The sequence below is a fragment of the Rhinoderma darwinii genome, chromosome 8, assembly GCF_050947455.1.
Source record: "Rhinoderma darwinii isolate aRhiDar2 chromosome 8, aRhiDar2.hap1, whole genome shotgun sequence".
In the NCBI taxonomy this organism is placed as follows: domain Eukaryota; kingdom Metazoa; phylum Chordata; class Amphibia; order Anura; family Rhinodermatidae; genus Rhinoderma; species Rhinoderma darwinii.
Genome location: NC_134694.1, coordinates 54,709,800 through 54,736,115, shown reverse-complemented (window position 1 = coordinate 54,736,115; position 26,316 = coordinate 54,709,800). Strand labels below are relative to the sequence as shown.

Sequence of the window (26,316 nt, the reverse complement as noted above, 5' to 3'; positions counted from 1 at the left end):
AGATGAGACTAAAATTGAGCTCTTTGGCATTAACTCAACTCGCCGTGTTTGGAGGAAGAGAAATGCTGCCTCTATGACCCAAAGAACACTGTCCCCACTGTCAAGCATGGAGGTGGAAACATTATGTTTTGGGGGTGTTTCTCTGCTAAGGGCACAGGACTACTTCACCACATCAATGGGAGAATGGATGGAGCCATGTACCGTAAAATCCTGAGTGACAACCTCCTTCCCTCCACCAGGACATTAAAATTGGCTCGTGGCTGGGTCTTCCAGCACGACAATGACCCGAAACATACAGCCAAGGCAACAAAGTAGTGGCTCAAAAAGCAGCACATTAAGGTCATGGAGTGGCCTAGCCAGTCTCCAGAACTTAATCCCATCGAAAACTTATGGAGGGAGCTGAAGATCCGAGTTGCCAAGCGACAGCCTCGAAATCTTAATGATTTACAGATGATCTGCAAAGAGGAGAGGGACAAAATTCCATCTAACATGTGTGCAAACCTCACCATCAACTACAAAAACAGTCTGACTGCTGTGCTTGCCAACAAGGGTTTTGCCACCAAGTATTAAGTCTGGTTTGGCAAAGGGATCAAATACTTATTTCTCTGTGCACAATGCAAATAAATATATATAATTTTGACTATGTGATTTTCTGTTTTTTTTTTTTTTTATATAATCTATCTCTCACTTGTAAAATTAACCTAGCCTAAAAATTCTAGACTGTTCATGTCTTTGACAGTGGGCAAACTTACAAAATCAGCAAGGGATCAAATACTTATTTCCTTCACTGTAACTGAACTAAGCTCTTTAAGAACTCTAGGGTGTAACACATCTGGTCCCGGGGCCTTGTGCACATTTATTTTATTTAACTTAGCTTGGACCATATCAAAAACAGCAAGGGATCAAACACTTATTTCCTTCACTGTATATGTGAGATTTAAATCTAATAAGATGGGACACATTACATGGACTATAAATAATTTGTTAACACATTAACACCTTCAGGACCAAAACTTATTTTCGCCATCAGGACCAGTCCGATTTTCAAATTTAACATGTGTCACTTTATGTGGTAATAACTTTGGAATGGTTTTACTTATCCAAGTGACTGAGATTATTTTTTCATAACACATTTTTTTATGGTAGTGGTAAATTTGTCGATAGGTTTTTATTTATAAAAGAAATCTAAAATGCAAATTTTCAATATTTTATTTACATTTTCCAACATTTCAAAAACTCTACTTCTAAAATGGATAATGATACCACACAAATTAAGTAAATACATAACGTTTACTATAGGTCTTTATGTAATCAACATTTTGTTTATGTAATTTTATTTCAGGACATTATAAGGCTTATAACTTTACTAGCAGTTTTTCAAATATTCATCAAATTTTGCAAAACTTTTTTTTTTTTTAGAAACTACTTCAGTTATGAACTAGCTTTGAGGGACCTATATATCAGAAATCCCTCATAAGTCACCCCATTTAACTGCACCCTCCAACGTATTCAAAACAGCATTTAGGAAGCTTGTTAACACTTTAGGGGTTTCGCAGGAATTAAAGCAATGTGGAGATAAAAATGTACAAATTTATTTTTTTCTGGCAGATTCTCAATTTAATCCATTTATTTCAGGAACAGCAGGTGTTAACAGAAAATCACAACTCAATATTTATTACACCGATTCTGCAGTTTTTAAAAATATCCCACATGCGCCCCTAGTGTGCTACTGGACTCAAACACAAGCCTCAGAAATGAAGGAGCACCTTGTGGATTATTGGGCCTCTTTTCTTTTTTTTTTTGGATGTTTTCCAGGCACCATTTCATGTTTGAAAAGGCCTGGAGGTGCCAAAACATTAGATAAAACCCCAAAAAACACCCCATTTTGGAAACTACACCCCTTAAGGACCGTATCCAGAGAGTTGTGGTCAATGACTCCTATTCTGAATGGTCCCCGGATAGAAGTGGTGTACCCCGGGGTTCTGTGCTGGGACCACGATTATTCAACTTATTTATTAATGATATAGAGGATGGGATTAATAGCATGATTTATTTTTGCAGATAACACCAAGCTATTTAGTATTGTTCAATCTATAGAAGATGTTCGTAAATTGCAAGCTCATTTGGACACACTAAGTGTTTGGGCATCCACTTGGCAAATTAGGCTTAATGTAGATAAATGTAAAGTTATGCATCTGGGTACCAACAACCTGCATGCATCATATGTCCTAGGGGGAGCTACAATGGGGGGAGTCACTTGTTGAGAAGGATCTGGGTGTACTTGTAGATCATAGACTAAACAACAGCATGCAATGTCAATCAGCTGCTTCAAAGGCCAGCAAGATATTGTCGTGTATTAAAAGAGGCATGGACTCGCGGGACAGGGATGTAATATTGCCACTTTACAAAAGCATTAGTGAGGCCTCATCTAGAATATGCAGTTCAGTTCTGGGCTCCAGTTCATAGAAAGGATGCCCTGGAGTTGGAAAAATACAAAGAAGAGCAACGAAGCTAATTAGGGGCATGGAGAATCTAAGTTATGAGGAAAGATCAAAAGAATTAAACCTATTTAGCCTTGAAAAAAAGACGACTAAGGGGGGACATGATTCACTTATATAAAATATATGAATGGCACATACAAAAAATATGGCGAAATCCAGTTCCATGTAAAACCCCCTCAGAAAACAAGGGGGCACTCCCTCCTCCTGGAGAGAAAAAAAGTTAAATCTGCAGAAGCGACAAGCCTTCTTTACTGTGAATCTATGGTGAAAACTGGTCACAGTAGCTACAGAAGATGGCTTTAAAAAAGGCTTTTGATAATTTCCTAGAACAAAAAAAGATCAGCTCCTATGTCAATGTGTAGAAATTTTTCCCATCCCTTGGTTGAACTTGGACATGTGTCTTTTTTCAACCGTACTCACTATGTAACTATTCTCAGTGTTTAGTGAGCATTCTGACCCCACAGGTTTTTCATAGAATTTATCATAATTGGGCCACAAAAATTAAACTTTATTTTCCAATAATCTGTAGTTTTAGCTCAAAAATTGTAAGGAATTTAGAAGAAAACAAAAAAAAAAAAAAACACCAAAAATTGTTAGACAATTTTTTCATGAGCATGACCACACCCAATATGTTGTCAAAATGCTGTTTGGGCACAGGCAGCGTTCAGAAGAAAAATGGTGTGCCTTCTATCTTTTAGAGCGCAGATTTTGATGGAATGGTTTTCTGATGCCATGTCGCATCTGAATTGTTTTTATTGGTACCATTTTGGTGAACTTGCAACTTTTTCCATATTTTTTGGGGAAACTAGGTGTCCGAAAAAGGAAATTCTGCCATTGTTTTTTATTTTATTTCTTTATGGTGTTCAACTTGCGAGATAAATATTATATTTTTATAGTTCAGGTCGATACAAATGCGGAAATACCCATTATAGTTTTTTCATTTTTTTCCAATTATAAAGCACTTGATCATGAAAACTGGGCGATTCTTGTTTTTATTACTTAAAACTTTTTTTTTATTTTTCTATCGTTTTTACACTAAGGCTATGTTCACACGGGGTATTTTGCCGAGTTTTTTGACGCGGAAACCGCGTCGCAAAACTCGGCAAAAACGGCCCGAGAACGCCTCCCATTGATTTCAATGGGAGGCGTCGGCATCTTTTTCCCACGAGCAGTAAAACTGCCTCGCGGGAAAAAGAAGCGACATGCCCTATCTTCGGGCGCTTCCGCCTCTGACCTCCCATTGACTTCAATGGGAGGCAGGAGAAAGCGTATTTCTCGCTGTTTTATGCCCGCGGCGCTCAATGGCCGCGGGCGAAAAACGGCACGATAATTGACGCGAAAATCGGCGTGCAGGGAGAGGAATATCTGCCTCAAAGTTCCAAACGGAATTTTGAGGCAGATATTCCTCCCCCAAAATACTCCGTGTGAACATAGCCTTACTTGGTGACTTGAAGGCCTGATCTTCTGTTCCCCTGTGCAATACTACTTATGTAATGCAGTGTATTGTAACTGTCATTTTTCAACTGGCAGTAAAGGGGGTTTTACACAGGACGATTATCGGGCAGACGAGCGTTAATATAACACTCGTTGCCAGAAATTGTCCTGTGTAAACAAAGGATCAGCAGACGACCGAGTAAACGCTCGATCATCTCCTGTTCGTATAGTTTTAAAAAAGTGAATCATCATAGTTGTCGGCAGCACATCTCCCTGTGTAAACTCGGAGACACGCTACCGACATGATAATCGTCCACATCCATAGCTCCGTGTGACCGAATCAAACGAGCACCGATCAACGATGTCTGTGGCGATCGGAGATAACGGATTGCTGCCCTTGCACCGGGTATATTACAGCCGACACTCGCTGCCGATGGTGCGGGCACAGCTCATGTGCCTGTTTCATTCTCAGGACGTAACTGTACGGCCAATTGCGTTAAGGCACGGTCAAAATGGGCATAAAGTTGTATCCATATGCGGGAAGGTGTTATAGAGGCTTTCCAGAAATATATTTTAGGATGGACCATCAATCTGTGATCAGTGGGGATCCAATCAGCAGAACAAATTCACTTGAATAGGACTGTGCAGTACCAGGCACAGCCACACTTGGATACACCGTGGTTCTACTGAACAGAACTTCAATCACAATAGAAACATGACCCTAATGATATTCCTAGTAGAAAAAGAGCAACACCCCACATATGTGCTGTAAACTAATTCACAGACATTGTCATGAAGTTAAACGTCTTCAATGGCACGCCTTACACACCGGCTCACAAACTGTGGTAGGCTTCTACGCTCCTGAAGAATGACCCAATATACCACTGGTATATTAGGACTTACATTAGGTTATGCACATACCAATTTAGTGTAACTTGTCCACCCCTGTATATTCTGGATGAGCAAAGTGTGAGGACCTCATCTAATAGCAATTGCACATACCAGCTCCTGCAGTCTTCTCTTGCTCATTCCTTTTCTCTCTAACTGCTTCTCAATCACTTTTGCATTCTGTGCATAGGAATCCGCCACTTCTCTCTGTAAGATTAAAACAAATTAGCATAGCCCAGTGAGCAGGGGACTTGAATTTAATGAAAACGTAAAAGAATGAGACATGCAACCGAAGCATAGAAATGTTCTCAAACTGTTCAATGATTTATTAAACGGTAGTGTGAACTCCGCTTAACTCGTATCAAAATCTCAGTCAAAGGCTCCATTCAGAGCCTCTGTCGGCAGTGCTGTTTTTTTGTTTTTTTAACAGAAATATAAAAAAATAAAAAAGTTAAACATGCAGAATTACTCTTACCGTCAAAATCATGGACGCCATGACAGAACCAATTATAGTCCATATAATCTGTCAGGGTGCCGTTGGGGGTCTGTCGTGTGACGGATCTGGCACCGCTATCATGGTTTCCATTATAGTAAAAACAATGACGATGGTTTGAACAGCCGTAGTTCACAGATTAAAATCCGTGGTAGACAATGTGCCGTATAGATGGTCTATGTGGTGTAAAAAATAGATGCACTTACCGCCTCTATCTCCTCCTCTTCTTCATCAATAGTGGATACAGTAACAGAGCTGAATTTGCCCATGTCTTTAGTGCGTTTGGTCATCATCACCTAACAAAAAAAATAATTTAAAGGAATAGCATTAATGGTAGAAATGTCTTCTTGGTAAAAAAAAAAAAAAAAAATACATGAATAAAGCTTGCATTGAGATTAAACACCACATCTGACCCGAAAAGGAAACTGGGAACGGTCCTTGAACCTTGTCTAAATACAGGCCTCAGCCCTTGTGTTTACTTGTACCTCAGGAAGGAAACAGGACAGAAAGGAACAGTTAACCACTATTGACCACTTAACTTAGGGTCCACTTACAGGGCCCTTCGTGGGCTATACAAACGAGCGTTGATCGGTGCTCGCTTACCCCTTTCACATGGACCTAGTATGGGGACGAGCGCTCGTTACTTCGATAGCTTGTCCCCTTACATTATTAGAATGTCGGCAGCACGTCTCCCTGCTCATACATAGATGTGCCGCAGACAATGAAAATATATGTCATTTTTAAAATGATACGATCAGCAGATGAACGAGCATTTGCTCAATCATCTGATGATCGCTGCCCTGTTTACACTGGGCAATGATCGGCAACGAGCGTTCTATGAACGAGCGTTAGCCTGATAATTGGCCCGTGTAAAAGGGCCGTTACACAAAACAATGTTCTGACCTGAAATGCGATCACTTCTGCAGCTAAACTTTATAGCCACAGCAATCTGGAATATTTCATACGAGACATTAAAGGGGTTTTCCGGAAGCAAAATATAACTTTTAATTAACCCCTTAATGACCGGGCCATTTTGCACGTTAATGACCAAGGATTATTTTTTGTTTTTTCATGGTCGCATTCCAAGAGTCGTAACTTTTTTTTAATTCCGTCGACATAGCCGTATAAGGGCTTGTTTTTTGCGGGACGAGTTGAATTTTGTAATTGTACCATTTTTAGATGCTTACAATATATTGATTAACTTTTATTAACTTTATTTTAGGAGAGAATTGAAAATAAGCAGCTATTCCAGCATTAATTTTCACGTTATAAATTTACGCCGTTTAATATGCAGCGTAAATAACATGTTACCTTTATTCTATGGGTCGGCACGATTAAGGGGATACCAAATATGTAGAGGTTTTATATGTTTTTCCTACGTTTGCACAATAAAAACCCTTTTAGAAAAAAATTACTTGTTTTTGCATCGCCGCATTCCAAGAGACGTAATTTTTTTATTTTTCCGTCTATGTGGCCGTATGTGGGCTTGATTTTTGCGGGCCAATGCGTAGTTTTCATTAGTACTATTTTGGGGTACATAGGACTTATAGATTAACTTTTATTTTATTTTTTATGGGGGGAATGGGAGAAAAGAGAGAATTTTGCCGTTGTTTTTTGCGTTTTTTTTGGACGCCGTTCATCCGGTGGTTTAATTAATGTGTTCATTTTATTGGTCAAGTTGTTACGATCGCTGGGATACCATATATGTGTATGTGTTATTTGTTATTTGTTTTGACACTTTTACTGAATAAAACCACTTTTTGGGCAAAAAAAAAGTAGTTTTATTTGATTTTGACTGTAATTATTATTATTTTTTTTTCAACAAACTTTATTTAACTGATTGACATTTATTTTTTTAAGTCCCACCAGGGGACTTCACTATGCGATGTGCCGATCGCATATATAATGCTTTGGTATACTTAGTATACCAAAGCATTATTGCCTGTCAGTGCAAAACTGACAGGCAACCTGTTAGGTCATGCCTCCGGCATCGCCTAACAGGCAGTTGCGGAAGACAGACCTGGGGGTCTTTGTTAGACCCCCGGCTGTCATGGAAACCCGACGGCGACCCGCGATTTGTTTGCAGGGGCGCCGATCAGGTGACAGAGGGAGCTCCCTCCCTCTGTCAAACACATTAGATGCCGCTGTCACTATTGACAGCGGCATTTAATGGGTTAAACTGCCGGAATCGGAGCGCACTTCGATTCCGGCAGTTGCAGCAGGAGCCAGGCTGTGTATAACAGCCGTGCTCCTGCCGCTGATCGCGTGGGTACACTGGCAGTACCCGCGCCATCACAGGACGGATATATCCGTCCTCCTGCGCGAACTAGCAGCTGCTGAGGACGGATATATCCGTCCTTCGGCGTTAAGGAGTTAAACTAAAGAATGGAAAACATTTAACTTTGTAATGTACTTACGTTTGATTAGCTGGATGTATCGTCGTATCCCCTCTTCCGTCACGTGACCGATTGTCCATGTAAAATTTGCACTTCCTGTGCATACCCGTCCATTCGCTCCTAACTTCCGGTTTCCACATTGTACGGTTACGTCATAAATGACGTAACTGTACAACGTGTTTCCCCATCTGCTTAGAGCATGCGTGGTTGACACTACCACGCATGCTCTGTTAAATGATATGGCTGCGTCTTCAGCAGCCGTGTGTTACATTTGCGCATGCGCAAGTTTTAATATGTGGTGTCGGTGTGTACTGTGACGGCCGTCGCTCGCTCTCTCCTTCTCCTCCTCCTCACAGTCCGAAGCGCATGTGAGGAGGAGGGTGTTTTTTATCTCACTGTAGGAGCGGAATCCCCAAGCCCGGGATTGGGGATTCCGTTCCAGGAGAAGTCCCAGACTTCACTGTGTCCATATATGGACACAGTGACTTCTGAAGCGGAATCACCGGCGAATTGGCCGGGGATTCCGCTCCAGGAGAAGTACCTCACTTCACTGTCCATTATTTTCTATGAGCCTGGACCGCAGAACACGGCCGTACTAAGAAATGTCCGTTCTTTCCGCGGTCCAGGGTCCTGGGCCATGCAAGGACCTTGGAAACCACGGTCTTTTGCATGGGCCCATATAAGTGAATGGGGCTGCAATTCTCCCATAGATTTTCGGGGGAATTGCGCCCACAAAAGCACGTATGTGTGTATGGGGCCTTACATACATTTATAGTAAATGTAAAAAAAGTTTTACCAATGTTTGGAGTACTGTTTGGTGTTTGTGAACAGGGCCTTACAGTGAAGCAGTTATTTGCAGGCAGAAAATTCACTTGAATTTTCAGGCAGATTTTTATCTGCCTCCACACCGTTTGCCACGATTTTCGCCCACAGGCATTGAGCACAGCGGGCAAAAACGCTTCGAAAAACGCTTTCTCTGCCTCCCATAGATGTCAGAGGGAGGTCAGAGGAGTAAACGCCCGAAGATAGGGCATGCCGCTTCTTTTTCCCCTCAATGGCCGCGGGCAAAAAAACTTGGCAAACGGCGTGCAGGCAGATCAAAATCTGCCTGAAAATTCAAGCGAAATTCAAGACAGAATTTTGATGCAGAATTTTCTGCCAGCCAAAAAAAAAAAAAACTCAGTGTGAACAGGGCCTAATACAGGATCTCTTGAAACAGATCCAGCAGCAGGTGAGGTAAATGTGCTGACTGGATTGTGTGTACCAAGATGTCTGACTTAGGTGGAGTGGGCAGACTTCGGGCATGTTCACACGGCCTATTTTCGTCCGTTTTTCGGGCAGTAAACTCCCGAAAAACGAGCGCAAAAATCGGAAGCAGGGCGCCTCCAAACATCTGCCCATTGATTTCAATGGGAAAACTGCGTTCTGTTCCGAAGGAGCGTTTTTGTGTTTTTTTTACGCATAAAAAAAACGACCGCGAAAAAGTGCAGGAAACCTCTTGAGACGTTTTTGGAGCCGTTTTCCATAGACTGTAGTGAAAAAAGCTCCAAAAACAGGCGTAAAAACCCAGCGAAAATAGTGATTGGCACAAAAAACGTCTGAAAATCAGGAGCTGCTCTCTCTTGAAAACGGCTCCGTATTTTGAGACGTTTTTGACTCTGCGTGTGAACATACCCTGACATTTATCAGGCTGTGAAAGGGGTGGGGGAGGGAGATGGGTGCCTGTACTTAGATCAGCGATAGATGGAGGCACAAAGGATAAATTATGATTATTACTGTGTAAGGGCTTATTCAGACGAACGTGTAATACGTCCGTGCAACGCGCCTGATTTTCACGCGCCTCGCACGGACCTATATTAGTCTATGGGGCCGTGCAGACAGTCCATGAGTTTCATGCAGCGTGTGTCCGCTGCGTGAAACTCACGACATGTCCTATATTTGTGCGTTGTTTGCGCATCACGCACCCATTGAAGTCAATGGGTGCGTGAAAATCACGTGCACCACACGGAAGCACTTCCGTGGGACGCACGTGATTCGCGCAACAGCAGTAAAAAGTATGAATGAAAACAGAAAACCACCACGTGCTACAAACCGTGTCATAATGATGGCAGCTGCGCGAAAATCACGCAGCCGTGCATCGTACGGGGCTGACACACGGAGCGGTTATGTACCTTTTGCGCGCGCAAAACGACGTGTTATTTTGCGCACGCAAAAGGCACACGCTCCTGTAAATCCGGCCTCAGACAGGGAGGGAGCCGTCTGCCTGTAATCTGTAATTAGAGCAGGAAGGACCATGTGACCATAGAGGGGCGTGGCAGTATGCAAATACCTGAGGTGCTTTGGAGGAAGGGGGGGGGATGCAACGTTCTCCTTTTTTCCTGGACAACCCCTTTAACCCCTTAAGGACGCAGCCTAGTTTGGGCCTTAAGGCTCAGAGCCCATTTTTCAAATCTGACATATTTCACTTTATGTGGTAATAACGTCGGAATGCTTAAACCTATCCAAGCGATTCTGAGATTGTTTTCTCGTGACACTTTGGGCTTCATGTTCGTGGTAAAATTTGGTCGATATATTCAGTCTTTATTTGTGAAAAATTGCAAAATTTAGAGAAAATTTACAAAAAATAGCATTTTTCAGAATTTAAATGCATCTGCTTGAAAAACAGACGGTTATACCACCCAAAATAGTTACTAGTTCACATTTCCCATATGTCTACTTTTGATTGGCATCGTTTTTTGAACATTCTTTTATTTTTCTTGGACGTTACAAGGCTTAGAACATAAACAGCAATTTCTCATATTCTTAAGAAAATTTCAAAAGCCTTTTTTTGAAGGTGCCAGTTCAGTTCTGAAGTGGATTTGAGGGGACTATGTGTTAGAAACCCCCATAAAACACCCCATTTTAAAAACTAGACCCCTCAAAGTATTCAAAACAGCATATAGAAAGTTTTTTAACCCTTCAGGCATTTCACAGGAATTAAAGCAAAGTGGAAATTAAATTTGCAAATTTCATTTTTTCTGCTGAATTTCAATTTTATTCAATTTTTTTTTAGTAACAGAGAAGGTTTTACCAGAGAAACACTACTAAATATGTATTGTCCAGATTCTGCAGTTTTTAGAAATGTCCCACATGTGGCCCTACTGCGCTCGTGGACTAAAACACAAGCCCTAGAAGCAAAGAAGCACCTAGTGCATTTTGAGGCCTCTTTTTTATTAGAATATATTTTAGGCAGCATGCCAGGTTTGAAGAGGTGTTGAGGTATCAAAACAATGGAAACCCACCAGAAGTGACCCCATTTTGGAAATTACACCCCTCAAGGAATTCATTTATGGTTTTTGTTATCATTTTGACCGCACAGGTTTTTCACAGCACCTATTTGAATTGGGCTGTGAAATGAAAAAAATTATATTTTTCCCAATAAGATGTCATTTTTGATCAAAATTTCTTATTTTCACAGGGAACAACATACCCCATTTTGTTGCCCAATTTGTCCTTAGTGCGGCAATACCCCATTTGTGGTGATAAACTGCCGTTTGGGCCCATGGGAGGGCTCAGACGGAAAGGAGCGCTATGTGTTTGTTGGAGTCCAGATTTTGCTGGATTGGTTTTCGGGTGCCATGTTGCATTTGCAGAGCCCCAGAGGTATCAAAGCAATGGAAACCCACCAGAAGTGACCCCATTTTGGAAACTACACCCCTCAAGGAATTCATTTATGGTTTTTGTTATCATTTTGACCGCACAGTTTTTTCACAGCACCTATTTGAATTGGGCTGTGAAATGAAAAAAATGATATTTTTCCAATAAGATGTCATTTTTGATCAAAATTTCTTATTTTCACAAGGAACAACATACCCCATTTTGTTGCCCAATTTGTCCTTAGTGCGGCAATACCCCATTTGTGGTGATAAACTGCCCTTTGGGCCCATGGGAGGGCTCAGAAGGAAAGGACCACCATTTGGCCTACTGGAGCTTTTCTGGTGCTAAGTCATGTGTGCAGAAGCCCCTGAGGTACCAGTACAGTTGAAACCCCCGAGAAGTGACCCCATTTTAAAAACTACACCCCTTAAGACATTCATCTAGAGGTGTAGTGAGCATTTTGACCCCACAGGTACTGTGTAAAAGATAATGCGCAGCAGATGGTGCAGTGTGAGATTTGCAATTTTATATATGTATATGCCATTTCAGTGTCCAATATAGTGTGCCCAGCATGCGCCACCGGAGATATACACCCCTTAAATTGTAATGTGGGTTCTCCTGGGTACGACAATACCCTACATGTGGCTGTTATCAGCTGCCTGGGCATACGGCAGGGCTCAGAAGGGAAAGATGAGGGGGGGTAAGCTGTGCGGAGTGCATCAGGGTAAATTGAAAATCAAGGGATGTATGATACATTTTAAAACAATCTTTTATACAGAGCCCTGGTTTTTCGGGACACGTGTCACATTGGTATATTGTGTTCTTCCTTATCCCCCTCTTATAGCAGACTCTGCACCTCTTTTGACTCTTTCCCTTTCCACCGGTTTGGGGACCTTCTCCTGGAAAGTGTTGCCCTGGTACGATGCGCCCCCCCTTCCTGGTCCCTAAAGATTAGATCTTGAAATTCCAGGAAAGTTCCCCTCTGGCCTGCACATCGACGTAGCACATACGCATTGTACAAAGCCATCTGTATGATGTGCCCGGCCAGCTTCTTATACCTCACCGCATGGCGCTGTAGGGCTTCAGGACTTGATTTGACAAGTCCATCCCTCCCATGTACCTATTGTAGTCCAGGATGCAGTCTGGTTTGGGGGTGGCCTTTTCTTCATATATCCTAAACCTGTAGGTATACCCTGATGCACTCTCGCAGCTTATACATCTTCACGCCATACCTTGCCCTCTTACCTGGCAGGTACTGGCGGAATTGAACCCTCCCTTTAAAATGTACCAGGGACTCATCAATAGAAAAACACTTCTCGGGGGTGTATGCTTGGGAAAACCGGGCACTGGAACGGTCTAATAGGGGTCTCCGTTTATACAAACGGTCAAAACTGGGGTCATCTCGGAGTGGGCACGGCTCATTATCAGTATAATGTAAGAAGCGAAGTATTGCCTCATTTATTTATTTTTTTAGGTTCCAGTTCATTTCTGAAGTTGCTTTGAGGGGCCCATATATTAGAAACCCCTATCAAACACCCCATTTTAGAAACTAGACCCCTCAAAGTATTCACAACAGCATTTAGAAAGTTTATGAACCCTTTAGGTGTTTCACAGAAATTTAGAGCAAAGTAGAGGTGAAATTTACTCTTTTTATACCATTTTTTTTATAACACAAAAGGATTTATCAGAGAAACGCAACTCAATACTTATTGCCCAGATTCTGCAGTTTAGAGAAATATCCCACATGTGGCCCTCGGGCGGTAATGGACTGAAGCACCGGCCTCCGAAGCAAAGGAGCACCTAGCGGATTTTGAGCCCTCTTTTTTATTAGGCACCATGTCCGGTTTGAAGAGGTCTTGTGGTGCCAAAACATTGGAAACCCCCCAAAAGTGACCCCAATTTGGAAACTAGACCCCTTGAGGAATCCATTGTAGTTTTCATGGGGTGCATGCGGCTTTTTGATCAGTTTTTATTCCATTTTTAGGTGGCGTGGTGACTAATAAACAGCAATTCTACTATTGTTTTTGTATACTTTTTTTTTTTACAGCGTTCACCGTGCGCTATAAATGATATATTAACTTTATTCTGCGGGGCGATACGATCACGGCGATACCAGATGTTTATAGTTTTTTTTTATGTCTTATGGCGTTTGCACAATAAAATACGTTTTGTAAACAATCATTCACTTTTTGTGTTACCTTATTCTAAGAGCCATAACGTTTTTATTTTTCAATCAATAAAGCCGTGCGAGGACTTATTTTTTGCGTAACGAACTGTATTTTCCATCAGTACCATTTTTAGGTACATGCGACTTTTTGATCTCTTTTTATTCCATTTTTTGGGAGGTGAAGTGACCAAACAATTGTGATTGTGGTACGGTTTATTAATATTTTTTTTTACGGCGTTCACCGTGCGGGATAAATAACAAAATAATTTTGTAGTTCAGGCCGTTACGGACGCGGCGATACCAATTATGTATAGTTTATTTGTTTGTTTATATATTTTTATTAATAATAAAGGCCTGATAAGGGAAAAAGTGGGACTTTTACTTTTATTACTTTTAAAACTTTTATTTTCTTATTTTTACACATCTTTTTTTAACTTTTTTTTTACTTTATTACTTTGTCCCACTAGGGGACATGAGGGCAGGAGGCCCTGATCGCTATTCTAATACACTACACTACATGCGTAGTGCAGTGTATTAGAACTGTCAGCTACTCACTGACAGCAAGCATAGTGGGTCCTGACGTTGTCAGGACCCACTAGGCTTCCGTCTATGGCATAGCCGGACGCCATTGTTTGGTGTCCGGTTGCCATAGTCACCATCGCCGGCCGCTATCGCGTAGCAGGCCGGCGATGGCAGCTTAACCCCTAAAAAGCCGCGATCTCTATAGAACGCGGCTTTTAAGGGGTTAATCAGCGGGGACACAGCGATCGGTCCCCGCTGTAGGAGCTGTGACAGCTGCTGAACAAGACAGCAGCGTCACAGCTCCTGTATGTGTCGGGAGGACGGCCGAAACGGCCGTTACTCCCGAGACGTACTATTACGGCATGGAGCGCGAACGATACAGCTGCCATGACGTAATAGTACGTCAAGGAGCGGGAAGGGGTTAACTAATCAAAATAGTTTAGATAATATACCTTTTTAGGTGGATCAGGTTTTTGGGTATAGATGTTTGTTTTGCCAAACCCTTGTCCAAATTTGACCAGAGCTCCATTGAAAATGAAAGTTGCGGGGGCATTCTTTTGCTGGTGCTGATAGAATAGAGGAAGGCTGCACCTGTAAATGAGTGCAATGACAGTCAAGTACAAAGTAGAGATCTGACAAAGTGAAAATAAAATACATCAGAATATTCCAGTGTTATTTTGAAAAGGTTCATGGTGTTGTTGCACAGTAGGGTAGTCCATTACAACATGACGTGCTCAATTGCACACAACACATAAATCAGAGGTGAAGGTTGTGGTTTGCAGAGCCTGCTGAAAAAGGCTGGAGAACCACTGGTTGCATAGACCTCAGCAACTTATTTTTTTCAGGGCTATTTCAAGTCACAGAACACAAATTAATATATAAAAGCAAACAGGTCACCGAAACGCCAGTACAAAGCAGTCCTCAGGATAAGCCCCAAAACGGAGTACATCCAATAGGAAAAACGGAGGCCCAGGTGTTTGGCAAGTAAGCACATTTTTTATTCACCCATAGGGGGAAGTTTAGTAAGGACCCAAGAACACGACTATAGACTTCGACCGTAATTACAGACCAATTCATTTCTATGGGCTACGAACATCTTTCCGTATTATTACGGATGGGTGTCCGTTCCGTAGCAATTATTCGTAAAATATAGAACGTCATATTCTTTTCCGTAATTACAGCATGGACTCCCCATAGAAGTCTATGGGAGCTTCCGTAACTACGGAAGCATTGCTAGGAGACGCCCGGTTTGCAGATGTTGAACATCATTTGTGGTTTTCTTCTTATTGCGGATCCGTATATACAGATATAAACCAAAAAGAAAGGTATCGTAGTGATCACCCACCCAAGTCATTAGTAGATCAGAAAATTGTTTTGTTAGGAGGGTTGATCAAAAGGAATTAATTCAGTATATGTTTGCCTGCATCCAAACCAAAAACGAAGAAAAATGCAAAACGCAATTGTAAAGTATCAAATATAAAATATATGTTATTGAAAATACTAAAATGTAGCATATAAAAAGGTCCACAGACACACTAAAAGAAAGCCGTACATCAAAATCTGCTGCACATGGAGTAATGGGTCAGAGAATGGGGTATAGCATACAAATGCAGACAGTAATATACAAATAATAGTCTGTATTATAAGATCCGGTATGGATAGATGGTATTTTCGAACTAACATTACGGTATTGTTACTCTTACAATGTTTATATTGGTCTTACTGTACTTTTCAGCACATATATATTCATTCCAATTTTTATTCATTATTTTATCATTCTACAAACATATTTTACATTCCCCTTTTTCATCACCATTATATACATATATTTTTTCACACTTTGCATTATACACATTTCTTATATATATATTTTTTCCACTTATTCACACGATTTGTTTGTGTACACTCCTTTGTGCGCTCTGTTGCACCCATGTATGCTCTTCACGCACTCCCGTATGAAATAAAATCTATTTGTGATGGGTGTGATATAGGTCTGATATTTCATATACACATAATTCTATGTTTGATACTACAGTACATGTATACACATTCTTCACGTTGCACATAATATGCACTTGATATAATTCTTGATTTATTTATTTGTATTTTTATGTGTTGGCGTGTGTGTGTGTGTGTGTGTGTGTGTGTGTGTGTGTGTGTGTGTGTGTGTGTGTGTGTGTGTGTGTGCATGCGTACACGCCTATATACTTTTCACATCATTTTATATATATTTGTCATCTATATATTTCTTGATATGATATATTTATGGTCTTCGTGACTTTCTTTGCATTTCATGCACTTTGTTCTACATATGGTGTTGATGTACCTTTTATAACCAATATATTTCTATATAAATATCTAATATTTGATAGACCTAATATCGTTGCATGTCGATATATATATATATATATAATTCTATTTTATTTATATATATTTATTATGACACACACGTCTAGTTTCGCAGCTCTGTTCTTTCCCTCCCGTCCGATAAATATACAGGCAAGTATGCGATTATCAATATTTGAAGACATACACCTGACTTTTGACAAATACAATTGGCTAGTTCCACCTCTAAAAGGCAATATGTATTAGTAGGACGTCACCCCCAGACGAAGGCAAGTGCACCGAAACGCGCGTCGGGGTGGACGTCTATCAATTACTCCAGCACCTTATGGGTCAGTAGGGTTACTTTTCTCTCTAGAATCACCTTATAATACAGACTATTATTAAACATTTATTTATATACCAACTTGTACATTACGGTCTGCATTTGTATGCTATATCCCATTCTCTGACCCATGCAGATATTGTGTATTACTCATGTGCAGGAGTTTTTGATGTGCGCCTTTCTTTTAGGGTGTCTGTGGACCTTTTTATATGCTACATTTTAGTATTTAATAAAATTTATATATTTTATATTTGATACATTACAGTGGCGCTTTGCATCTTTTCTTAATTTTTGGTCCGTATATACGGATGCATTACGGACCGTATTTGCAGATGCTGTTCCGTATATGCGGTTAAGTTGCGGATGACTACAGATTTTTATTTACAGACAGTTCTTACAGATGGATGAAAATATGGTCTAAGGCCCCATGCCTAAGTCCCCATGCACACAACCGTAAAAATAGTCCGCAATCACGGACAGAAATTCGGTCCGCAATTATGGACTCATTCACTTCTATTGACCATGGACACCTTCCCGTATATTTACCGGAAGGTGTCCGGGCCATAGAAGTATACCGCAAAAGATAGGACATGACCATTCTTTTGCATTTTATGGGCCGTGCTCCCATACGGGCCGATGATGTGGACGGTGGCCGTCCGTGCCTGCAATCCCGGCCCGTGATTACGAACATGGCCGTGTGCATGAGACCATAGACTGGTGTTTCATATGCCAGTCTTATTCTAAAGAAAGTTAAAGTAAGAAGCACCTGATTAATTGAGACGAATGAGTCTCTGGCTATTAGTGCACCAGAAAGATAAAATCTGGAACTGGCGTAAATTATAGGTTTATAATTTGTAAAATAGGTTGCGGTGGGCTCAACTCGTTCATTCAATCACAACTCTGCTGTGTCTAGATTTACTAAATCTTATTTTGATGGAGGGGATGGTGAATTCCATCAGGGTAGCGTGACTTTACTCATAAAATAAAAGCTGGACGAACTTGGAGAAAGCAGACCTTTTAAAGGGAATGTGTCTCAAATTAAACTTTTTTTTTTTTGAGTTACTTATTTCTATTATATTTACGTTTTTTGCTGTATTTTTTTTTTTCTTCCACATGGTGGAAAGTATTTAAAATGAAAGAGAATCTGTCACCACATTATAAGTGCCCCGTCTCCTACATATAGGAGCAGGTGACAGTAATGCTTTTTATTTAAAAAAAAACGTTCTGTTTTCACCACTTTAAAAGCGATTTTAGATTTATGCTAATGAGTTGCCAATCAGCGTCATGCACTCCTCTCCATTAATTTAGGCAGCGCATAGGGATCCTTTTAGATCGCTATGTGCGATCTTATACTAACACATTAACAATAGTGAAGTGTTTAGACAGCGAATAGACATTTCACGGGATGTCTATTCACAATCCCTCCACTTTGTTACTCTGTCTGTGGTAGTTACAGCAGAGGAAGCGTAATCTCGCGAGATTACGCTGTAGATGACAGGTTACAACGAAATTACGCTTCCTCTGCTGTAACTACCACAGACAGAGTAACAAAGTGGAGGGATTGTGAATAGACATCGTTAATGTGTTAGTATAAGACAGCACATAGAGATCTAAAAGGATCCCTATGCGCTGACTAAATGAATGGAGAGGAGTGGATGACACTGATTGGTCAGCGTCATACATTCCTCTCTACAACGCCCACTTGGTCTAAAGTAAAAACACGCCCACTTGGGCATTAAGAAACTCATTAGCATAAATCTAAAATTGCTAATAAAGTGGTGAAAACCGATAGCTTTTTTAAATAAAAAGCATTACTGTCACCTACATTATAGCGCCGATCTCCTTATGTAGGAGACAGGGCACTTATAATGTGGTGACAGAGCCTCTTTAAAGAGGCTCTGTCACCAGATTTTCAAACCCCTATCTCGTATTGCAGCAGATCGGCGCTGCAATGTAGATAACAGTAACGTTTTTTTTTTCAAAAATGAGCATTTTTGGCCAAGTTATGAGCATTTTTGTATTGTGTGTACACATCTGGGCGTTTTTACTTGTTTTACTAGCTGGGCGTTGTGAATAGAAGTGTATGATGCTGACGAATCAGCATCATCCACTTCTCTTCGTTAACACCCAGCTTCTGGCAGTGCACAGACACACAGCGTGTTCGAGAGAGATCACGCTCTGACGTCACTTCCTGCCCCAGGTCCTGCATCGTGTCGGACGAGCGAGGACACATCGGCACCAGGCGACAGAGGCTACAGTTGATTCTGCAGCAGCATCGGCGTTTGCAGGTAAGTCGATGTAGCCTCTGTCGCCTGGTGTGTCCTTTGCCTCTCCTGCTAAACGTCTATATCCCTCCATCCTCATAACAATCTCCTCCAGGATCACCACCCAATACTGCTGACAGTCTGCTCCAGCGTTCCCACCCAATCTTGCTAACAGTCTCCTCCAGCGGCACCAGACAATCTTGCTAACCGTCTCCTCCGCAGAAGAGGAGACTGTCACACCACTCTGTCAGCAGCAGATGGTTATTCCTATCAGTCTCCTCCCCGACCTCCTGATGTCGGATACCTCACCTCCTCACCCGATCAGTCTGCACACAGTCAACAGACAATACATCGGGCGTCAGGGGGGCCCGCCAGGGGTCATGAGAGAGAGACAGAGAGAGAGAGATACAAAGATTAAATAAAACATGACAGCCCACAGTACAGTAAGAAAGTGTCACATGGACTGAAACATCATCCCAGGAGGAAGAAGCAGGGGGTTCTGGGTAAGTATGAACGTCTTTTTATTTTAATTTTATTTTTTTTAACAGGTTGATCTATATTGTGATCGGTAGTTTCTGTCCAGGGTGCTGAAAGAGTTACTGCCGATTGTTTAACTCTTTCAGCACCCTGGACAGTGACTATTCACGGACGTCGCCTAGCAACGCTCCCGTAATTATGGGTGCACACATGTAGTCACCAGTAATTACGGGAGCCCCATAGACTTATATGGGCCTGCCCGTGCTGTAATTACGGCCTGAAATTGGACATGTTCTATATTTTTCAATGGCACGGGCACCTTCCCGTAAGCATACGGGGAGGTACCCGTGGCCAATAGAAGTCCGTGGGCCTGTAAAAATGTGCCGTAATTACGGGCGTTTTTACATTCGTGTGCATGGGGCCTAAGAGTGTAATTGCTGAATACGCAAAGCTCTAGCAAGAGATTTACTACATTTGTTTCCGTATTCATAAAAATGACGTTTACATTTGGATAAGGAAGTTTTAGCCTTAGATAACAGGAGGGGGCAAAGGGCTTCACGTTTCTGAAGAAGGGCCACCTTACACTCTGGGTCACGGGAACATTTATGAGCAGTTTTAAAGTCTTAAACTCAGAAAGTAAGAGGGAGATGGCCGTAGAATGTTCCTTTTTTAAATGAGCACCATGCTTGATAAACGTACCACGAATGACAAATTTGTGGGCTTCCCACATAACACACGGGTTAGTGGCGTTGAACGTAAAATACTCATCAATGGAGCGTTGTATGTCAGAGGTGACAATCGGGTCATTAAGAAGAGAGGAGTAAAATTTCCATTGAGAGTGGAATGGGAGCGGGGAGTGGAAAGAAAAGGGAGTAAAGAAGCAAGAAAGGACAGGCGGTAGAGAGGCCCAGAGGCCGACTCCCCAGTAGGAAGAAAACCTAAGAGAGGGTATGAAAAAAGTGGGGTTAGGAAAACCCAAGGGGGGGGGGGGGGGGGAGAAGCCCCACAACAAGAGCACAAATACAAAAAAAAAAAAAACATAAAACAAAGTGTAAAATCTTCCGTCTGTTCCCTAATGGACAGCGACGGAGGAACAAACATTTGCGAATCTAGGCACTAAAGCCTCAGGAGAGATGAACTCCAAGTATACCGACAGGGCAGGATGTTTCAAAATGTATCATTATGGATGTATAGTGGAGGTCTAGTAAATTATGCATAAGGGAAGGGAAATTGAGGAAGAGGAATACAGGGAGGGGGAAGGGAAGAGAGGTAAGGAGAGGAGGAAGGAGGTTTAGCTACAAAGACATAGACCGTACCATGGAAAGAATGGGCCATAGAGGACTAATATGCATTTACAAGAGAGTATGAAACATTGCAAATGAACATTAACCAGCGGTACAGGATAACAATAGTTAGTGTCACATGTCCAATCAATATAAGACTAGTAAGCGAGCGAGCATGTAACATTGCAAGAGAACAATGTAATCAGATTAACATTTACCAATGGTACAGGATGTCAATAGTTAGAGTCAAATGTCTAACCCTTAGAAGACTAGTATGCACATGTGGGACAAAGAGAGAGTAGGATAGATCTCTATGCAGACGACCTGGTGCTTTTCATGTCGGATGTAGGAAAAACACTACACAGGGCAATTGAGATTGTAAACCACTTTGGCATCTTCTCAGGGCTTTTGAGTAACTGGTCTAAAATCGGCCTTAATGCCCTTGTGGAGGGTAACATGCCCAGATATATTTTCATCTGCCCATACATGTGCAGCATGTAATAGGCAGGGCTTCACAAACACGTTCTTACTTTAAAAAAAATTGTAATATCTTCCTCCATTATTTACATACCGGTACCGTTATATTTGGTGCCCACTATGTAAATAAGCACCTGAACTGTCAATGGGGCGTTTCTATCTAACTAAATGGCAAGGGGGTGTGATGTCTTCTCTCTGGCACTGTCCAATCAGCTACGGACAGTGTCAGGGCGGCTTGCGATGTGTTCCCTCCCGCAAAGATCCCGTCGGCACTTTTGAACAGCCCTGTTCGTCGCGAGTATTGGGCCCACGTGAGAAGAATTTTTTTGGGTTTGGGGGGTGGTATATGGCCCTGCCCACACGGGGGGACGCAGCACATGGCCCTATCTACAGTGGGGCATTTTGTACAAGGGGGAGGGTTTGTGTGGAACACAGGGGAGTGGGGCCCAGTGTTTCCTAGTTACGCCCCTGCATTCAGATACAGAAATGTTATAGTGAAGGCACAAAAGCAGGTGGCGCTTGGATAGGTAAAAATTGTAGCATGGAATAATTTTGTATTTGGCACGCCACAAGGTATATATTCTGTGTTCTAAACGTATTAATGCCTGAGCATTTATGTCCAATGCTGGTTTTGTATAGGTTTGTACTTTTATTTTGGAGTAAAACAACGTATCTTTATTTTTCAATATACCAGATTTTATAAAATGTATTGCATTTATTCATTTCTACATTATTGGATCTCAGTGTTGCAGGGAACAGATCTGTCTGTTGTATGCATACCCCAAATTGCAGATCACAAACAGTGATATAATGGTAACAGCCTATAAAATCACCGTCATCAGTGATCTGTATACAGAAATATGCTGAGAAGTGACAGATCGTGTGTTCAGGGGTGATACACATAGGAACCTTATTATTTTCCTGTCACACACAAGGTCAGGCTCTCAGTGTGACAACTTCATCCACCGGAAATCACAGTGCATAAGAGACTGCTGTGCCATAAAAGAGGAAATGTAAATTACCTAGCTAATGGCCCAGGGACCGCAACATTAACCTGCTATTTTATGTGGTACGTAAATGTAATTATTCGTTTACCCTCTAGTAAAGGCAGATTTTACGAAGATTACTACTCAAAGTGTGTTTTTTCTAGTCTTCTGCTTTTCCTTCCCAGGACCTCTTTTTACTGGAGCATAGGGGAATATAAAAATGTCATATTTTTCTGTTGAATGATCTTAAACTAGAATATGGGACTGCTCAGAGGCGCACGGCTGCTGCTGGAGGGAATTCTCTACAGCAGAGCTCAGAAATAATGTGAAAAAAGTCAGAGGTTAGCTGATCGTCTGTATACATTTCCTCATTTTAAACAGGCGCTATACACCCACCCCATAAATATAAAACATGGAAAAAGATTCACTACATGCACACGACCGTTGTTTTCGTCAGTGTGCTATGCGTAGCACACTGACCCATTAATTTCTATGGCCTCATACACATGGCCGTGGTTTTCACAGATCCATGTGGGGGCTGTGGGACAGAGCAGAAAAACTCAGAGAAGGTCCTATTCGTGTTTGTGGCGTAGTCTCACCTATTGAAGTGCATGGCGTCGCGAAAGCACACGGATGACATCCGTTGTTTTCAGACCGCAAAATACAAACTGTCGTGTGCACGCAGCCTTAAGAGTTATTCTGCGGCTGTATAACATTCATTGAGGCCGATTCTTCTATTACACAGTATTGATAAATCTCCTCACTACCCAGAAAAAAATAAAAATGGGGAACCTATTCTAACACATTTTAGTATACAATTGCACAATTAAAAAAATTACTGTAATTGCATCCTTTTGGTCCAAAATCACTTTGTTTACCTTAATTCAAGACTGTAAATTTAAGAATAAAACATTTAGCTTTTTATACATTTTACCCCTAACTAAAAATTCTATAAAAGAAAAGTAGTAGTATAAAAACAGCCATATGTCTCTCAAAAGAAAGTAGTTTTTATTTATAACTAGAGTAAAATCTATTAAAATCATCATTTTAGAGGCACACCTAGCAAAAAGAGGTGTTCACATTTGCAGTTTTGACATATTGGAAAAAACGTGGCAAAAAGGATGAATGCCCAATTAGTGGGTTATCCTTGGATGAGAGTACAGTAGATAACTGAAAATGTGAATTATTGTTCACCTCATTAAACACTACAATCATCTTCTCCAGCCTGAACTGTCCCCTTAAAAGGAAAAAAAACCCTGCATTTAACTGTACTGGTATGAGAGAGACTAGACTTCAGGTTGTGAGCTTCTAAACATGAATAAAACTGCATAAACAGATATTATTGTCTGCTTACTTGCTGCATTTTTTCCGATACTGACGCTCAATTCCATCTGGTCTGCAAAAAAAAAAAAAAAAAAAAAAAAAAAAAAAAAAAAAAAAAAAAAAAAAAACAGTATTGAAATACTTTTATCAAAGTTAATATTTGGTCATACAAGGATATAAATCCATTTTCTATAAAATCTAGAGGATCAAAATGTAATCATCCACTGAAAACATCTTTGAATAACATTGTATATATAAATCAGCAAATGTCAAATCTAATATCTACCGAACATCTCAATCGCCTTTGTTTCTTTCGCTGATGCTGTTGAATGACCTTATTAATGGCTAGTCTGAATACCTAGGTATTATGTGTTAGACTGCCTGTTCACGTTACACTAGTGTGATGTGCGGCCAAGAACGGAATTTCAGTGGTTTTGTGATGCAGTTTTTGGCCACATGGTTTGTTAAGGTGGTGACCATGGTTCCAATGCATTTCACCTGTACAATACAAAAATAATGCAGTCATTGGTCGTATGGCACACTACCGCTACTTCATACAGTTTCCATTGAACCCAAAAAATTCAAATGCTTCCCCTAGTGATGGATGTAGGTAGACAGAATTTTATCACTTAGGCCAGTGGTATTCAACCTAACATTGTAGCTTATTGCAGGTGCCTCAAATTGCTATCAACGTAAGGTCAGGTTTCCTTTTTTTTTTTTAATTAGAACAGTGCAGCAGATTAAAAACTGCTTTGTCTGTCAAAAAGCAACATAAATCTGACTGAACAGAACATAACGACCATAGCCTCCACTCTTGAAGGGAAGCTGAAAATTAGGGGCTCTGTAACAAGACAGACACTTCAGGGAGGAGCAGAGAGTGCGACACGATGCCCATAGAAGTCTATGGAGAGGGAAGGGGAGCAGAGTGAGATATGCAGATACACACAGACATGCAGCAGTTGCTAGTAAAAAGTTATATACCATATACAAGTCATAAAATGCCCAGGCAGGTTATTCCTCATGTAAACATTTACGACAACTTATTCCGAATAAAAGACACCTTAAAGGTTAGGTACGCTTTATCCTTTAGGACGGCTACAGTTGTTCCCCTTTTTCAAACAAATGATGATGAACTAACAGGAAAAAAATTATTATCACAAGGCTAATAAACGAAGCACATTTCTGCCCTGTCATTTGTGTCAGTCTAGCAGAAGATTTCTTTGAGGTGACGATTCCTGCAGATTTGTGAAACAAAGGGAAAATTGGCTTCAGTAATCAAAAGCAAATCAGCTGATAAATAAATGACGGGAGGACGTGCATGGTCAAGAAATAGCAGCTCAATAATACCTCCTACTGTGACTAATAGGAACACACCGCTCATTCAAACATATCCCTTGTAGAACATAAATACAGACGCTACAGTCGGACAGAGGCTAACTCCCTAAAGAAAAATACAACTATGCAAGGAAAGACTACAAACAAAATCATAAGACAAAGCCAATGCGAGAGGAAAAAAATGGAAACACTATACTTGTATATACAAGTCTCAAAGGATCCAAAAGTTGACTGCTGGAGATACATTTTGTATCCCTCTATAAAACAATCTTAAAGGGATTTTCCACTACCGCCCAACTACCTATCCACAAGATAGGTCATCAGTATACAATTGGTGGGGGTCCTACAGCCGGACCCCGCACTGATCGGCTCCTCCGGACATCAATGCTGCAAGCAGTTTGCTGCGGTCACGGAATAGCGGCCAAGCTGCAGCATTGCGTCTATTCAAGTCAATAGGAGCAGCGCTGCAGTTCTGCAGCACGGCCGCTATGCAACGTACAGAGCAAACTGCTTTTGACTCTGTACACTGCGTAGTGTGAAATCACATCCGATGCCCGCAGGCAGCCGGAGCAGCTGATCGGTACGGGGTACGGGTGTCTGACACGCACTGATCATATATGGATGACCTATCTGGTGTATAGGTCATCAGTTGTCTGCTAGTAGAAAACCCCTTTAATACATAATGGCATATTCCTAAGATATGGGGAAGTGGGGTGTCAGCATTGACAACTGAAGCGTAGGGACTCAATTCCTACTACTAGAGGAAAAGGGGGGCACATTTGTAACTACCATAGGGAGCTAAATTCTTACTAGTGAGTAGTGGTGCACAACGATTTTAAAGGCCAGGCTCACACATTCACTGATACTGGGCTTTTTTATATCCATATCTATTCCCATGAATAATAAATTATATATATATATATATATATATATATATATATATATAGTCCAGATACAGATGGACACAGCACTCCAACATACCCATATATCAGGCCATCTGCTCGTTACCAGGGAATGAATGTGTGTGTGTATATATATATATATATATATATATATATATACATACATATACACACACATACATACACACACCCGTTCAAAAGTTTAGGGTCACTTAGAAATTTCCTTATTTTTGAAAGAAAAGCAGTTTTTTTTCAATGAATATACACTCTATACATTGTTAATGTGCTAAATGACTATTCTAGCTGCAAACGTCTGGTTTTTAATGCAATATCTACATAGGTGTATAGAGGCCCATTTCCAGCAACCATCACTCCAGTGTTCTAATGGTACATTGTGCTTGCTAACTGTGTTAGAAGGCTAATGGATGATTAGAAAACACTTGAAAACCCTTCTGCAATTATGTTAGTACCGCTGTAAACAGTTTAGCTGTTTAGAGGAGCTATAAAACTGACCTTCCTTTGAGCTAGTTGAGAATCTGGAGCATTACATTTGTGGGTTCGATT

General features: G+C 41.1%; 1 protein-coding gene across 2 annotated transcripts in view; it reads right to left on the bottom strand.

Moving 5' to 3' along the window:
- Positions 1 to 26,316, bottom strand: part of STEEP1 (STING1 ER exit protein 1) — a 49,140-nt gene that overhangs the window by 1,482 nt on the left and 21,342 nt on the right. The window contains exons 3-6 of one of the 2 annotated variants that reach the window (XM_075834280.1): positions 23,547 to 23,588; positions 14,490 to 14,628; positions 5,523 to 5,612; positions 4,938 to 5,030 (exon numbers count right to left, since the gene is read on the bottom strand). In XM_075834280.1, the coding sequence (XP_075690395.1) occupies positions 4,938 to 5,030; positions 5,523 to 5,612; positions 14,490 to 14,628; positions 23,547 to 23,588 (364 nt within the window). The remainder of the gene's footprint in view (positions 1 to 4,937; positions 5,031 to 5,522; positions 5,613 to 14,489; positions 14,629 to 23,546; positions 23,589 to 26,316) is intronic. The other variant, XM_075834281.1, reaches the window with a different exon arrangement.